This window comes from Cibotium barometz, chromosome 58, assembly GCF_041138505.1.
Source record: "Cibotium barometz isolate CiBa-2024 chromosome 58, ASM4113850v1, whole genome shotgun sequence".
Taxonomy (NCBI): domain Eukaryota; kingdom Viridiplantae; phylum Streptophyta; class Polypodiopsida; order Cyatheales; family Cibotiaceae; genus Cibotium; species Cibotium barometz.
In genome coordinates, this window is record NC_141103.1 from 1,894,781 (window position 1) to 1,912,441 (window position 17,661).

The following is a 17,661-nucleotide window of genomic DNA, read 5'->3' on the forward strand; positions in this document are numbered from 1 at the left end:
GCAATATGGCTTTGTTCCTAGGCCGCAGATCCATGATAATATTGGCAATGCTCTCATGGCTATTGAATATGCAAAATATTCTGACTAGGATGTTTTTATTATGCAAGTGGACTTTGCTAAAGCTTTTGACACAGTCAACTGGGATTTTATCTCACAGACAATGGCTCAGATGGGATTCGGGCCAAAAATGGCTAATGTCATCTACTGCTTGTATGTTGACTCTACAGCCCAATGCATCCTTGGCAATCATCTTTCTCAATCTTGGTCCTTGGGTCGTTCGGTTAGACAAGGGTGTCCACTTAGTGCCCTCTTATATGCCATTGCCACTCACCCACTTCTCAGATACTTGGATTATCTTACTGCGTAGGACCTTCTCATTGGTCTTCAGATTCCGGGAGCCCCTCCCTTTATGGCTTAGGCATATGCAGATGACTCCTTCTTTATGCAGCATAATTCTCCACAGCAGTTGAAGACTCTTATGGACACTCTCTCTATATATGGCATGGCTGCTGGTCTGCATGTCAATTTTGACAAATCTAGCCTCATACCTCTGCATCTATATGATTGGCATGTTCTTTTATGGCCCGGACACATTATGCAGCCCTATGATGTGGTCGGCCATCTTGGTTACCCTATTGGCTGGTACATCACTAGGAAACAACAGTTAAAGTGGATTTTTGACAAGCTTCATGCCAAGCTCCACTACTGGAAGCTCTCCACCTGGCCACTCCATGTTAGGCTCCGGATTGTCCAGTCAATTATCATGGCCTATGTTCAGTACTATTTGCCTTTGATACATTGGACCTCTCAGGACACTTCTGCTTTCATGTCTCAGGCTATGGAGTTGTTATGGAAAACAAAGTCTTCTGCTAAAGCTTTAAGACTTATGCGGATGGCAAAAGTTTGTTCCCCGAGGATGCATGGCGGATTGAATGTGCTGAATATTGCGCGTCATGTCTTGGCAAGGAAAATTCCTCTCCTACTCACCTTTTTTCGTCAAACGCAGCCATGGACTCAGATGCTTGCAACCATGTGCACGGCCTTACGCACTTCTGCACATGGTGCATGGATCACTGATCACTGGGAGGTCATTTTGGGCAGATTTGTAGGTTCTATCTATCCCGGGCTGCCCTTTTGCCACTTCACTTATTTGCGATTGGAAACAGGTCCTTTCGCATGCTCATTGGGCACCCCTCCTTTTATCTCATGCCAATTCCCTTCGGCAGGAAAGCATTTACTGGAGTGCTGTTTTTGATTCTCCATTGGCCTTGCAAGAGCCGATTCGGGCATACAATCTCAGCAAATTGGGGATTAGGTGCATAAATGATGTTGTTGATGCTACTGGTCAAATGCTTTCCTTCCCTCAGGCTATGGCTTCCTATCCACTTGCCATGCATCACAAGTTCATTTGGAGAAAAATTGCTGACTTGTTGCAGCCTTTTCTTCCCATCCCTCCTTTATCTAACAGGGACAGATTACAGGATTGGCAGTTACACCATGTGGGCTCAAATTCTCGTCCTGTTATTCTTTCTGACCTAACGGTTAGGACGACATACTGTCTCCTCCAGCCATCACCATGGATTCATTCACATGCTAATTCTCTTTGGCATATGACAAAATCACTTGCTTGGTGGCGAAAGAATCTTCGCAATTTATGGAGGAGTAAATTGCCTCTCAAGCAAAAGCTTTTTCTATGGCGTTGTCGTACAGGTTCCTTATTTGTGGGAGTCACTCTTGCTAAACGAAGGATTGCATCTGCTTCTTGTCTTCGATGCATGGCCCCTTCTGAAACGGTGCCTCATTTGTTTTGGACGTGCTCCAGCACTAAGGCCTTCATCCGCAAAATTTAGAGAGAAGGGTGAAAAGTGACGTGTCATGACTTCTTGGTTGTAATGAGGGGGTTATCTTCAATGCCAAGGGTGTTGCCATTACATGTGATCAATTGTATCTTCTTGGGTGCAATGAGGGGTCACCTTTAATGCCAGGGATGTTCCCATTAGATGTGGTTAATGGTGACTCCTTAGGTGCAATGGGGGGTTGGTTGTCTTCAATGCTAAGGATGTTGCCATTTGATGTGATCAAATGATGACTTCTTGGGTGAAATGGGGGGTTGCCTTCAATGCTAAGGGCTTCAATTGGTGTGCACACCCTCCCCATTCGTCACCCATTGGCGGTTGACTAGAACCATTTTATCTTCCTCATCAGCATTGATTCTCTTTCTTGGGCATTCAATAACCGAACTTCCCCTTGCATCTGAGAGCCCATGCATATGAATGTCAAAACTCTATTACCTTACCTAATTAGCATTTCTTAGTTGATACATTTTGGTATGTGCCATGGTTGCATGTACACATGCATGGATTTACCATTAAGTACGCACCTTACACTACCTTATCGACTTGTTGAAGTTTTCAACTTCAAATGTTCAAAGTATGGGTGGAGCACTACTGCTAGAGGCTCAATATGAAACCTATATGCGTAGGGTATACAAGAATGCAATGCAGATCTGTCTAGCTCCAACCAGTACCATAATGGGGGTGTAATATGTGATACATAGGCGATGGCGAGGCAAAAATCCCTCGGAGCATGATCTCCGGGTGTGAGTGTAAGTGATCTAGTCGCTCCTGGATATGGTGCTGAAGAGCCCGTATCTCTGTGATCTCCCTCTTATGTAGTCTGGTAGCCTGGTGCTCTCGGTCTCCGTCTAGCTCGGAGGTCTTCAGCGCACTGAAGTGTAACCCCCTCCTGTGTCCGGGTAGGCACTGGGATAGATCTCTGGAAGAAATCAGTGAGCTGGAGCTGTCGCCCACCTCTCTCTGTGCGGTATGAGTCCGTAGTAGTGCCTCTCTGTGGCGCTGTGTCTCTAGCAAGAACTGGCCAAATCTGCGCTGGTCTGCGGATTCCATGATCTGGCGGAGTGAGGGGTGTCCACTGAAGATGGTGGTGTATCTCTCTCTAATGTCACTATATGCTCTGCATCTGCATACATAATGCTCCTCACTCTCAACCTCCTGCTGGCATAGTCTACATATCCTTAGTCTGCGTATCCTCTTTGATGCCTCAATCTCAAGCTGGTGTGATGACACTTTGAGCTGGCCAATCGCCACTCGGGCACTGTGAGGCATGTACACATTCATATATCAGGGTCACTGAATGAATCCATCGGCTGAGATACGCATAAACTGATCTCTGTAGTATAGCATCTTCGGCGGTAGAGGCTGATTGGGTGTAATCCAAGTCTCCTGAGTGTATCGCTACCATAAATCCTGTTGAAGGACTCTGTTCCTCTCATTGTGAGAGCTGGATGTGTGGTGCATGTATATCATACTGGAAAGGTGGCAGGTGATCTATGTTGAGACCATGCTCAGTGAGCCATTGTATCATCTGTGAGTACCATGATCTCCTATCTCCACTCTCTGTGCGAGCTACCTGGACGCCTCAAAAGCTCTATGTGAGAGTGGATCTGATGGCATATCTCTGATCCACTGTATGAAGCAGATCGTTCGGAAGAGGGCCTCTACTAGCATAGGAGGTGCGGCAAACTCCGCTCGAACAATGTCATATGGGACGGAGGGTTTACTGCGGATCATCCGTGAGAGCATGAGAATCTGAGGCCTCCCTATCTGAGACCATGTGGAGGTGGCGAGCCCAGGTGCCCTTACTGCTGTAGCATACATGAAAGCAGGGGTGACTAGTAAACAATCACCCCTTCATGCGGGGCTCCTGGAAGTGTGCCTGGTGACATTGTCTCTCTAGCATAGCCAGAGCTGCATACCCTCGTGTGAGTCTATCCCTGGCTGCCTGTGTCATAGTAAATCTTCCTGGCGGAGTCGCAAATGTAATCCCCAAGTACACATATGAGTCTACCACCTCTACTTGTCCTGCTGCTAGTGTGAAGATGGCCTGTCGTCGAACTGGTCTTGAGGTGTGGAAAATCATGACCTTGGTTTTCCCAAGGTTCACTGTAAGTCCCCTCTGTGTGCAAAAGTCATCGAGTGCATGGAGAAGTGAATATATGGTCAATAGTGGAGAAAGCTCCTTGGAATCCAGCCTGCCCGGTGAGCTCAACTCTGCCTCGAGCACTGCACCATAAAGTTTGGCCAAAATATGACCAATCATGATAGTCCTGTAGTTGCTGGGGTCTAGCATGTCTCCCACTTTGTGGAGAGGCACGATGGTGTGCATAGTCCACTCAGCTGGTAGGCCCTCCACTAGTGCCCTATTAAAGAGGTGAGCAACAAAGGGTGCGAGTGTGTCAGCTGCATAAATAAGATGCTCACTTTGTATACCTGTGTGGTTAGCCGATCTCCCATGCTGTAACCGGCGGATAGCTCTCTCTACCGGTAAAGAAAGTAGAGGTGGTGGTAGGACGGGGCTCCTGTGGCTGTGGTATGGGCGGTTGCTTAGGGATATGGTAGAGGCTCTTTGCATGTGTGTGCCATGTGTGTGGATCCTCAATCGGGGTACGAGGGCGAGGCTCTCTCATCCTGCGCCATGCAGTTGCTGTATCTCTGCTCATGAGTAGGTGGTATATATCCCAATACTGTGCCTCCTCATATACACGCCTCTTACTCTGTGTGTGTGTGTGTGAAAGAAAGAAAGAAATATTTTATTAACGTCTTCCAAAAGACTGAACTCGGCCTATGAGACAAATCGGAGTACCTGTATGGGGTATCCTCTGTCATCCCAACAAAATGAAAAAGTACTGAACAAAAAAAAAGTTGAATCTGGGCGTGCAGGGGATGGAGCTCTACTACTAGGAGAATGCAAAGCTATATGCATGGAGTATACAATCATGATATGCAACCTAGCTAGCTCCATCCTATACCATACTGGGGGTATAAAATGGTATACATCAGTGAAGGAGGTGTCCACAGCTCCCTGAAGAACATGCCTGGGTGTGCTCTGAAGCGAGCCAGTCGCTCCGCACCCTCTCTGTGAAACTGAGCTCTGATCTCTGTCATCTCTCTCTGGTATAGGCGTGGTGTCCGAAAGCCAGGTGTCCTCTGTCTCCTGCGGTCTCTAAGTGTCTCTGCTCTCTGGAGAGTAATTCCCTGCCGTGTAGGGACTGGGAGGGGGATGGATCTCTGAAAAAATGTAGTAATCTGTGTCTGTCGCCCCCCCTCTGGAGCTGTCTGAGCCTGTAATAATGTCTCTCTGTGGCGCTGTATGTCTAGAATGTATCTCCCCAATATGCGCTGGTCTGCTGCCTCAAAGATCTGGCGTAGGGAATGTGGCTCTCTGAATAAAATGGGATCTCTCTCTCTGATGGCTGTATATGCTCTGCATTTGCATACATAATGCTCCTCACTCTCCACCTCCTCTCTGCACAATCTGCATACCCTCTCCTCTCGGGGGATCCGTGCTGCTTTGCCAGTCTCAATCTCCAATCGGTGTGATGAAACTCTGAGCTGACCAATAGCCACTCGGGAGCCGTGTGGTAAAAAGCCCTCCATGTATCTAGGCCTCTCTATAAATCCATCATCAGTGATACTCATGAAGTGATCTCTGTAGTATAGCATCTTCGGTGGAAGAGGCTGTGTAGGCGATATCCATGTCTCTCGTGTATAGAGCTGCCATAGATCCTGTCTCAATACTCTGTTCCTCTCACTATGAGAGAGACGGATATGTGGTGCATTCCTGTCATACTGGAATGGTGGTAGATGATCCATGTCTAGGCCATGCTGTGAGAACCAATGTGTGACCTGTGCATACCATGATCCTCTGTCTCCTGCCTCAGCCAGCTGTCTAGATGCCTCAAAAGCTCTGTATGACAATCTGTCTTGTGGCATCTCTCTGAATCTGTCTAGCAGGCATATAGTCTGAAATATGGCCTCTACCATCATAGGACGCGCAGCAAACTCTGCTCGGATAATGTCATGAGGTACTGACGGTTTGCTGCGTATCATGCGTGCCATCATGAGGGCCTGTGGTCTCTCTATCTGTGTCCACCAATGGGTAGCAAGGCCTGGCGCCCATACCGCTGCTCCATACATCAATGCCAGTGTGACTAATGTGTCAAATAGCCACCCCTTCGTCCGGGGCTCCTGAAAATGCGCCTGGTGACACTGTCTCTCTAGCATAGCCAATGCTGCATATCCCCATGTCAATCTAGCTCTGGCTGCTGAACCCATGGTGAAGCGTGTGGCTGCTGCAGAGAAGGTAACCCCTAGGTACACGTATGATGTCACCACCTCCACCTGGCATCCTGCGAGAGTGAATGTCAGCTGACTCCTGCCGTGTCTCGATGTATGAAAGACCATAACCTTGGTTTTCCCAAGGTTCACAGTAAGACCCCTCTGTGTGCAGAAATTATCGAGTGCATGTAGATGCTGCTGTAGACCGCCTGGAGACTCAGACACTAATACAATATCATCAGCATAGAGCATAATATGTACTGAGGTACCTGCTAAATCAACTCCATCTCCGTCTCCCCGTGTAATGAAGTCAGCCACCTCATCAATGTATAACCCAAATAGCGTGGGGGAAAGTGGGCATCCTTGCTTCACACCAATGGTGCTAGCAATAGTCTCGGACATACCTCCTGGACATCTGACTCGCCCAAAAACCTTTTCATATAATGCATAGATGCCCCATGTCATATCTACTGGTATGCCAAGAGACTGTAGGCGCTGAAAGAGCCTCTCTCGTGGTACTGTGTCAAATGCCTTGCGGAAATCCACAAAGCAGCAATAGAGCTTTCTCTTCCTCACTCTGGCCTGATCAATCATACATCTCAAAGTGAATACATGGTCAGTGGTAGAGAAAGCTCTCCTAAAGCCTGCCTGCCCTGATGAGCGTAAACCTGCTCGCTCAGCATATAAGCTAAGCTCTTGCTCCAGCACTGCACCATAGAGTTTGGCCAGCACGTGGCCAACCATAACCGTCCTGTAGTTGCTCGGATCGAGCATATCCCCTGTTTTGTGAATCGGCACAATGGTGTGCATCGTCCACTCCGCAGGCAAACCCTCTGCTAGTGCCCTGTTAAACAGGTGTGCAAGAAAAGGAGCTAAAGAATCTACTGCATATATGAGATGCTCACCTTGCAGGCCCATATGGCCGGCGGCCCGTCCATGCTGTAGGCGGCGGATAGCTTCCTATACCATCGAGTGGGTAAAGAAGCTAGCTGTGGTAGGTCGAGGCTCTTGTGGCTGAGGTATAGGTGGCTGCTGTGGGGCATGGTATAGACCCTCTGCATATGTGTGCCATGTCTGTGGGGCTGCAATAGGTGTCGGGGTCCGGGGCTCTCTGAAGTGCCGCCATGAGACAGGGCTATCTCTACTCATGAAGAAATGAAAGATCTCTAGCTCCTGTATCTCTGCGAAGGCCCGCCTTTTGCGGCGAGTAAGTCTCCTCATCTCTCTCCTCGACTCCTGCTCTGTGATGGCTCCCTGTTGGGGTAAAGGCGTTATGCCCACCCTTATAGTGTGTACAAGCCCATAAGTTATAGTACATAGTACACTTAGTACTTTTAATGTACTAAGTGCACTATGTGTACTAGTGCAATATACATGTGTGATAGGGGAGTCACACACTCATGCTATGAGTTGACTTATCCCCACAACTCTCTCTCTCTCTCCCTCTTGTTGTTTCTCTGTGTATGTCTCCCACACTTGAACTCTAACCCTAATTCTTCCTTCTCCCACACAACTGGTATCAGAGCTATGGTCATTCTCTCCCCTCCCTCTTGATAGCATCTCAGGCTGCATTTCAGGCTGTGGAACAGGTGCTTACAAATAGCTTTCGTTTCACACCTCCTTCGGCCAGCATAGAACAGTGAAGCTTGCTCGCAGCAATCACAGGCAGACAAGGCGTCGGTTGACAGCATAGGATAGCTGGCTACGAAGGGAACCCAGGCGGCAGCTTTGGTCGACTAGGGGTTGACAATCAGAGCTACGCGTAGTTAGCCACAAGGCGACGTCAACAAGCGCTGGCTACTATAGCGCTACACGGCAAAGGCTGGCGCTAGGCAAACGAAGTCGTCAGGCGAACGTGAGCAGCTTGCATCAGGGTCGCAGCAGCGGAGCGAACCACAAGGCGTGAGCGAAGGTAGCCAACAGCCAATTAAACCCGTAGCGCTAATAGTCGGAGGCGGGCGTCAGCAGTAGGCGGAGACAGCGAATACGTCTACTAGGCGCTAGGCGTGGGCAAGCGTGTAATCGCATATGGAGTCGGCTGCAACATGAGTCCAAGGCAGTAAAGCGTATTAGCGTGGAGCGAACACAAGCGCACAACTGGCCGCGTAGCCAACAACAGCAGGCGTATATGCGAACGTGCAATCAGCCAACATCTTGCTAGAGGTCTCCGCCTCAGTTGTGCAGAAGCCGTTGCCCTTATTGCTTCTCGAATCCACAGCAACAAGCAGGAGCAACAGCACCAAAAATCATCAACCCCACTTTCCTGCAACAGAAAATCAGAAATCAAGGTATTTTCCTCAATTTTTTTTTGGGATTTGCAATTGAGCAAGTACAATCAACAATTGAGCAGATACAGGTGTCGAATTGCTCAATTTTGAGCAAAATTGGCAAAATTGGGTGACATTGGTCACAATCAGGATCAATTTGCAGCCAATTGGATGTCGAAATTTGGGGCTTTTGATGTAATTGTGCAATTAAGCACTCATACATGCTGTATGATGTGAAAAATCGCACATTTGGGCAAAATTGCAGCAAATTGCAGTGCAAATCAAGGGGCTTTTGTGCCGATTGGATTGATTTGCATGCAGGCAATCGCATTTGATGCTGTGGATAATGTGCTGATGCCTTACAAGCACTCAATGTGCCTGTAAATCAAGGGGCTTTCATGTATTTGATGTATATGTGGCCAGGGGGAAGCATCGTGAACACTCTGGATGCCTTCATGTGCGTCAATGTACCATGTATGATCAGAAATTGATCTTAATTCAAGGGGCTTTTCAAGTTTGTATGCTTGTTGAGCTTGGCAAAGCAGCAGGCAAGACTTTTATGCCTTGAATCCTCAGAAATCAGCTTGCAGTCAAGGGGCTTTTGCCCAATTTCTGTTTGGGACTGTTGTATGCAGTGTACGGGACTGTAAAATTCTGATTTTCACTCATTTGGACAGCCAGGAGAGCATTTATTGCTATTGTACCTGCTGGTACAGATTTGGCACAGCTTTGTGCAAGTTTTGGCATGGCTGTACACTGATTTGAGTGAGAAAAAGGTTCAATATCAGCTCTGAAGGCTTTGCGTTCCGACAATGGTGGAGAGTATATGTCCAAACAGTTTCAGGACTTTTGTGATGCTAAAGGCATCAAGAGGGAGCTCTCTACTCCTTATGATCCTCCACAAAACGGGACAGCAGAGAGGATGAACAGGACCATTCAGGAGAAGGTCCGTTCTATGTTGTCACATGCTGCATTACCTCATGGTTTTTGGGCTGAAGCTGTTATGACAGCCGTTCACCTTATAAACAGGTCACCTAACACGAGGCTTGGTGGGAAAGTGCCAGAAGAAGTAATGGACAGGGAAGCCTCCGTCATACAAGCACTTGAGAGTGTTTGGTTGCGTTGCGTACGTGCACATACGCAGGGAAATGCGCACCAAACTTGATCCTAAGTCTCACAAATGCATATTCCTAGGATATGGTGACAGAGGTGAAATGGGGTATAGACTTTGGGATCCCGTGAATAGAAAGATCATACGCAGCAATGATGTCATTTTTGATGAAACATGCATGTATAAGGAGTCTGCAAGGCAACAGGAGCCTGGCAGAGTCATCTTTGATGATGATGGACATCATGGACAACAACCAAAGGCTGTAAATCAGCCATTACAGCAGGAAAACCAGCCCTTAAATGGTGCTGAAAATGGTCCAAATGGACAGCCAGAGATGGCAGAAGATATCCCTATGGATATACCACAGTTGAGGATATACCGGGCATGATATTTCAGCCTTATGGCATGGAACAGGAGCCACCAATGGGTGATATGCAGGCTGGACAGCAACCTGCAAATGATGGTCATTGGGTATGGAGGTCCACTAGACCCTCCAGAGCCCCTGACAGGTTTGTTCCAGGGGTTGACTACTTGATGCTCACTGACTGTGGAGAGCCCTCATGTTATAAGGAGGCTTGACAGAGGGCAGACAAGGCTCTTTGGGAGCGTGCCATGAAGTCAGAGATGGATTCTCTGCATAAAAATGGAACTTGGAAGTTGGTGCATTTGCCTGCAGGCAAGAAGGTTTTGCCATGCAAGTGGGTATACAGGCTCAAAGTTGCACCAGATGCAAAGCCAAGATACAAAGCCAGGTTAGTGGCTAAGGGCTTCAAGCAGGAATATGGTGTGGACTTTGAGGAGATCTTCTCTCCAGGGGTCAAAACGAAAACCCTTAGAGCTGTGTTAGCTTTGGTTGCACATGATGATCTGGACTTGATTCAGATGGATGTGAAGACAGCTTTTCTTCACGGTGATCTCCATGAGGAGATATATATGCAGCAGCCAGAGGGATATGCAGTGAGTGGAAAGGAGAAGCTTGTATGCAAGCTGAAAAAGAGTCTTTATGGGCTCAAACAGGCACCAAGAGAATGGTATCATAAATTTGATACATTCATGAAATCACAGAAATTCAGGAGAAGTGACATAGATCACTGCTTGTACACCAAGAAAGCTTTGGATGGCAGTCTATTGATCCTCATCTTGTATGTTGATGATATGTTGATTGCCGGGAAATCTCGTAAGGAGATGGATACCTTGAAGCAGAGGCTGCATCAAACCTTTGATATGAAGGATTTGGGTGATGCAAATCACATTTTGGGTATGCGGATACTTCGGGACAGAAATCAGCATGTGTTGTATTTGTCTCAGAAGGAATACATTGGCAAAGTTTTGCAGAGGTTCAATATGGACGGGGGGAAGAAGACTAGTACTCCTTTGCCTCCATATGTGAAACTCAGTGCTATGGACAACCCACAGTCGGATAGAGACAGGGCTGATATGGCCAAGGTTCCGTATGCTTCAGCTTGTGGCAGTCTCATGTATGCCATGGTTGCTACTAGGCCGGACATTGCATTTGCAGTGGGAGTGGTTTCTAGATACATGGCCAACCCTGGCAAGAAGCATTGGGAAGCAGTGAAAGGTGTCATGAGATACTTGAAGGGCACACAGGATTTGTGCATTTGCTTTGGCAAACAGGATGCATTAGTGCATGGTTACACGGATTCGGATTATGCCGGTCATCCAGATAACCGGAAGTCTACTACCGGTTATGTATTTACATTCACAGGAGGTGCTGTGTCATGGATATCCAGGATGCAGAAGTGCACAGCCTTATCTACTACAGAGGCCGAGTATATTGCAGCCACAGAGGCTTGCAAGGAGGCATTATGGCTATCTCGGTTAGTGGTTGATTTGGGTTATACAGGGGATATACCATTGTTGCATTGTGACAGTCAGAGTGCCATCCAGTTGGCAAAGAACCCTGTCTTTCATGCAAAGACGAAGCATGTGGATGTGAAGTATCACTTCATCAGAGAGGTGATAGAGAACAAGCAAATTCAGCTTGTTAAGATTCATACGGATGACGACCCAGCTGATCTGTTGACAAAGAGTTTGCCTCCGGAGCGGTTTGCTCATTGCAGACACTTGATGGGCATTGGATGAGGCCAGTTTCAGCCTTGATATGGCCTTGTATATTATCATGTACATGCTGATTTTTTCTTTTCCTTCATTTAAGGGCACTTTGCCTTTAAGTGGGAGGTTGTTGGGGTAAAGGCGTTATGCCCACCCTTATAGTGTGTACAAGCCCATAAGTTATAGTACATAGTACACTTAGTACTTTTAATGTACTAAGTGCACTATGTGTACTAGTGCAATATACATGTGTGATAGGGGAGTCACACACTCATGCTATGAGTTGACTTATCCCCACAACTCTCTCTCTCTCTCCCTCTTGTTGGTTCTCTGTGTATGTCTCCCACACTTGAACTCTAACCCTAATTCTTCCTTCTCCCACACACTCCCAAGGCTCTCTGTATGCGGAGCCGTGAGTATAGAGCTCTGCATTCGTCATCATACCATCTGTTCTGGGGCATAGTCCCAGGTCTCGCAGGCTCTCCTGAGTGTACACGATGTGGGAAGCTCTGTAATGCAGCCGTGTGTAGGAGTGATGCCAGCTGGGCTGTAATGGTATCCATAGGTGCCAGGGGATCCATGAGTAGGAGTCCATCCTCTACTCTGCCAGTGTATATGTCTGCCATGTCATGTGTGAAGTAGATGGTAGTGTGTGGCGTCGGTATGTGGGGGACTGGTGATACTGGTGATTCGGCTAGTGAAAATGCCAAGTATGTATGATCTGCCCCAATAGGACGAGGTGGAATGGAGAATGAGGTGACAAGCTGTGATGCCTCCACAGACCCCATAATGTAGTCTACCACCGTGCCTCCGGTCCGTGTATGACCCCCATGTGGGAAGCATGTCAGCCCTCCTGATCCCGGCCACTGTAACATCCCGTTATAAATAACGAGACGATGCCTGGCTCCCAACTCTAGTAAGTGGTCCCCATAATGTCCTCTGTCTGGTCGAGTGTCCTCTGATGCCCGACTAGCCCCTATCTCCTCTGGATCCACAGGGTGGAGGATCTCCATGTCATCATAGTCATACACCTCACACTGTCTGCTTTGTGTGTGGGCATTGAAGTCGCCCGTAAGAAATACTTTCCCTAGTGTAGAATAATGCATAATCTCCTCTGACAGACAAGTGTATGGCGAGGCTTCTGTCTCCTCCTCCTGTGGCATGTCCTCTATAATGACATAGGAGGATCTTGATGGAGAAAAGTAACATAGAGCTATGCATATAACCCTGTCATGTGAGAGCTGTAAGCTGATCCACATGTATCTGGCCTCTGGATCCTGTGCTACCACTCTCAGTCTCCCCTGTAGCTCCCGTCTGAATAGGACTGCTACCCCCCCCGACCCTCTCGAGGTACCCTGGCGTGTGGTCCTCCTATATGCTGACTCCCGCTGGAATCCCTCTACTCGAGGTAGCCCTCTCTCTGGGCTCTGATGTGTCTCTGTCAGAAGTATGATGTCTCTCCCCACCATAACATGCTCCAGTCGTCCAGGCTGCACCCATAGTGAACCATTACAGTTCCATACTGCCATGTGTATCTCTGTCAGTTGCCTGGTCTGTGTCCCATAGGCCCCAAACCGCTAATCCATGGGCCGGCCATCAATGATGACCCGACCATCTCGATAGAAGGCCTTCTTGCCTTCTCTCCTCGCGTGTAAGACTCGTGGCATGCAAGTTCTCCTATGCTCAAGCTGCATCCTCGTGAGATAATCATCCAAGAAAATAGGAGCTCCCTCTAAACCTCGTAGTATGACCCTCTTCCTCATGAAGGTGACCCTCTCCGTCTCTCCTGCAAACTGTAGGATGAGGGCTCGCTTGCGTGTTGAGTCTTTCCCGGCTCTCCATGCTTTGGTGAAGAGGAGAGGGTGCTCTTCCTTGTAGCCGAGCTTCATGCATAGAAGCTGTCCATCTTTCTCGGGAGTGGAGTCGGGTGTCTCGGCTATACCTGTGACTCGAATGTTGAGGCGGCGGGCATGCCTCATCTTCTCCTCCTCAATGGTGGTGTGAATGATTTGGTGTTCTTCCCTTGGAGTCTCCTCCCTCACTTCTTTATGGATGTTCTTCTTCACCACCTCGACCCATCCTGACTGCTTGGCTTCGAGCTTTCCCTCCATGTCCTTTGTGATCTCTTCTTTGATGGCCGTGAGAGTGTTGTCATTGATCTCCCCTTCTTCCTTCTCATTGAGGTTGGAATCGGATGTCTTCTTGTTCTCCTTGATTAGTGCCTTCATTGCCATCTCGAGGGCCTCGAGTTTCTCTTGGAGACTCGGGGCCATCCCTCTAGGTCACTCTGCAGTCCTTCCCACGGGGAGGGAGGGGAGAGAGAGAGAGAGAGAGAGAGTTATGTTGCTGCCTTGGGGGCCTGAGCAAGGGTAGGTGGGTGGGGAAAGAGGCGGCGAACTGGCGGAAAGGGGAAGGGGTAAGCAGAGGCAAAATGGCGAACTGGCGACCTGGGGGGGCAGAGGCGAACTGGCGGAGGCAAAATGGCGAACTGGGGGGCAGAGGCGAACTGGCGGAAGGGGAAGGGGTAAGCAGAGGCAAAATGGCGAACTAGCAAGGGTGGGTGGGGAAAGGGGAGGCGAACTGGCGGGGCAGAGGCGAACTGGCGGAGGCAAAATGGCGAACTGGGGGGCAGAGGCGAACTGGCGAAAAGGGGAAGGGGTAAGCAGAGGCAAAATGGCGAACTAGCAAGGGTGGGTGGGGAAAGGGGAGGCGAACTGGCGGAAAGGGGAAGGGGTAAGCAGAGGCAAAATGGCGAACTGGCGACCTGGGGGGGGGGGGGGGGGGCAGAGGCGAACTGGCGGAGGCAAAATGGCGAACTGGGGGGCAGAGGCGAACTGGCGGAAAGGGGAAGGGGTAAGCAGAGGCAAAATGGCGAACTGGCGGAAAGGGGCAAAATGGCGAACTGGCGTAGAGAGAGAGAGAGAGAGAGAGAGAGAGAGAGAGAGAGAGAGAGAGAGAAGATGGCGGATAGGGCAGAACAGGAGAAGAGATTGAAGATGGGTTACAAAGTAATGTATTTGGGAATTTTTTGGTGTCATATCAAAACCCTGGTTGGATGTTTGTATTGTTTGTATATCTTCAAATTAGTTATTTTTTGGGTTTGGAAATTATGGTTAAGAAATTAGGTGGGCAAATTAGAAACTTCCTCTATGTGGACCATATTCACAAGAAAGGTCATGATCATTCCAACCTTTCAAGGTCTAGGTTTTGCTTGTAGAAGTACGGTTTCCCAAAGATAAAACCACAGGGTGGTTGTATTAGAAAAGTTGAGATTTAAAACAACACAGTTGCATGTGTTTATAGATGCAGGCTGCTACCTTTTTCTCAAAAGCAGTTGTGGGGCAATTCATGAACTTTATCCTGAAAAGTGAATGTGGGGAAATTCATGAACTTCCTCCTACAAGCTCAAACCTAGGTACGTCATCAAAAAGTTGTGATGAGTAGTCAACTTGGTTACAAAGACTAAAAGCATCGACTTTTCAATATCACAACATTGAGTGATGCAAGTTAAGATATCAACTCAATGCAACTCAATTTGATAAAGAAGGGAACTAGAAAATGCGTACGTCAAGTCGATCTCTTCGTAGATGAGTTGGTCAAGTAATCGAACTCTTGAGTGAAGGTCTAGAGTTTGATTCCCACTTACCTCAGCCGATGGACACCCTGTCCTTCATTAGGCGTTGGCCTCTCGCAGCTCCCAGTGTGTGAGAAGCGATATGGTTAATTGACTAGCAGGATCTCTACCCAGCAAAAATGAAATGCATAGGTCAAACTAGTTTCAGTAAAGTTTTGAAATGTTTCAATGATAGCTAACTTTTGAGGTTTCATTTCTTAGTAGTCCAAGATGCAACTTTGACTTAGAAATTTCCAGAGATTTTTCAAATGCTGATACAGCATGTTAAATTGTGCTTTTTTTAAAGTATGGAGTTCCTTTCTCGTTCAACAATTGGAGATGATCCATTAGTTGGATTCGGTGGTTCAGATGGTGTAATCAGAGTTCTTTCGATGGCTACATGGCAGGTGCTTATTTTAGTTGTTCATTGCCACGTTTTGCTTAAGACAGAATCAAAGCTAATTTGGAAAGAGAACTTTTGCAGCTTGTGCGGAAGTATGTTGGTGGGCACAAAGGAAGCGTTTCTTGTTTGATGACATTCTTATCTTCTTCTGGTGAGGTAAGTACACCAGAAAACCAAAAACCTGCTTGTATAGACATCAATCTGTTAGGGCAATTTGTGAAGAACTATTGCTTTGCAAAGATAATACAAAACTTTTTTACTGGAAGTCACTAGGGCCCATATTTATGTTTATCTTGCATATGTATATATGACTTGGGTTCTATTCAAAGTTTGAAGTGGGTGATTGCTGCATTGCTAGCCTGCAAGCTCACTCAGAGGAGAAAATGAATTTTGCTGCATACCTGCTGTGTTTACTTTTTGAACTTTTCTCATTCACCATCGTCAACTACTGAATGAATGCTTGTGCAGTCAAGCTAGCACTTAAGTATTCTTTTAGTTTTAGCACCAACCATGTAGCGAATTCTTCTAGATTTTAAGTTTGTCAGCCTTAATGATTTGAGGAAAATTTCTGTATATTTCTACTTTTATGCCCGTTTTTCTTTGGTGCTTTCAGTAGTTTCTGTATATGTTTTGTCTTTGCAAGAAGATGAAATTTGGAATACATGGATGGCGTAAGTTATAGGAGTTTGATGTCATGATCTCAAGGAAGAGTGAATGGGAAGAAGGCGAAGAGGGAGGACATGGCAAGAAGTAAGAAATACAAGCAGATGGAGCATGTCTACAATGAAGTCAAAAGCTTCAACTTCTTGCTCAAAATGAAGTCAAAAGCTTCAACTTCTTGCTTCAACTGGGCTTTGACTCTTACTCAAAATGAAGATGAACGGAGGAAAGCCCAAGTAGTCGTCATAGTCCAGTACCAAATCCCAGCAGCAGCAATCTATTGCGCAGCTAGGGAAAGGTAATGCATCTTCTAAAGATGCTAAGAAGGACGGCAATAATAGCTCTAGATCAGGGGGTATGAAGGATAAGGAATCCAAGCCTAAGAAAACCCTTGAGCAGGCATCACTGGAGGTTGTCTTCCTCTCGAGGAGCAAAGGAAATACCAGTCAGAAAACATATGCTTTTTTTGTCATACCATAGGGCATGGTAAGAAGGATTGCCACAAATGGCAAGCGGAGCAAGCCTCCAAATCTCCTTCTGCCACAGTTGCCACAGCATCTCCAGCTCCTCTAGCCCGGCCTACTTGTTGGGTTTTATGCTGTGTATGCACCCAGAGGAGTGCTAGTGATCATCAGTAGATCACTGGGGCACTTTTTACTTCAGTTAGTGGAGGTTTTTTCCCCCCAGTTTAGTTCAGTTTCACTTATATGCAGTTTATAAGTGTTTTGGTCCACCCGGCACATTTTATGGCCGGACATGTGAACACTTATCTTTAGGGTCACTATTATGTGGCTATTGTACTTCACTTTAATCAATCAAGCATATACTGACGTCGTGCTCTCTCTCTCTTGTTTTTCCACGCCTGCTTGAAGCTCCTGTAAACCCTAACCCTAACACTTGATTACCTTCATTTGGTATCAGAGCATTGAAGCTCTGCCCTGCTCTGCCCGTTACCTTTCATACTGCTCTGCTCCGTACATGTTATCGCCTGTTTCCATCAACCGAAGGTACAGTCGCACAGCTCCGTACAGTGTACCTGCACCAGTCCGTACACACCTGCGCAGGGCAGTACTGCTCCGTACATCAGTGCTTCCGTACAAGACAGCGCCGCCTTCAGTACCCGTACTGTACCTGCAGGGCGCACGTGTATACTGTACCTGCTTCGAATGACTGCGCCTGTCAGCGCTTGTACCTGATACGTACATCTGAACCTGCAGCGCACGTGTACCAGTTCGAACTGCAGTGGTCGACTGTATTAAGTCGACTGTAACTGTACCCGTGGTACCTGCCTGCAGTGTACCTGCATAACCCGACTGTACCTGTCTGCAGTGTACCTTCACAGTACCTGCAAAGAATATCCCAGCAGTCGCCTTCAGCACTGAAAAGTACAACTCGAC

At 47.5% G+C, this 17,661-nt stretch overlaps 1 protein-coding gene across 1 annotated transcript in view; it reads left to right on the forward strand.

Moving 5' to 3' along the window:
* The window catches only part of LOC147605793 (Transducin/WD40 repeat-like superfamily protein), a 156,014-nt gene that overhangs the window by 25,865 nt on the left and 112,488 nt on the right, over window positions 1-17,661 (forward strand). Inside the window, exons 5-6 of the mRNA XM_086792959.1 lie at window positions 15,509-15,608; window positions 15,686-15,760. Coding sequence (XP_086649085.1) covers window positions 15,509-15,608; window positions 15,686-15,760 — 175 coding nt within the window. The remainder of the gene's footprint in view (window positions 1-15,508; window positions 15,609-15,685; window positions 15,761-17,661) is intronic.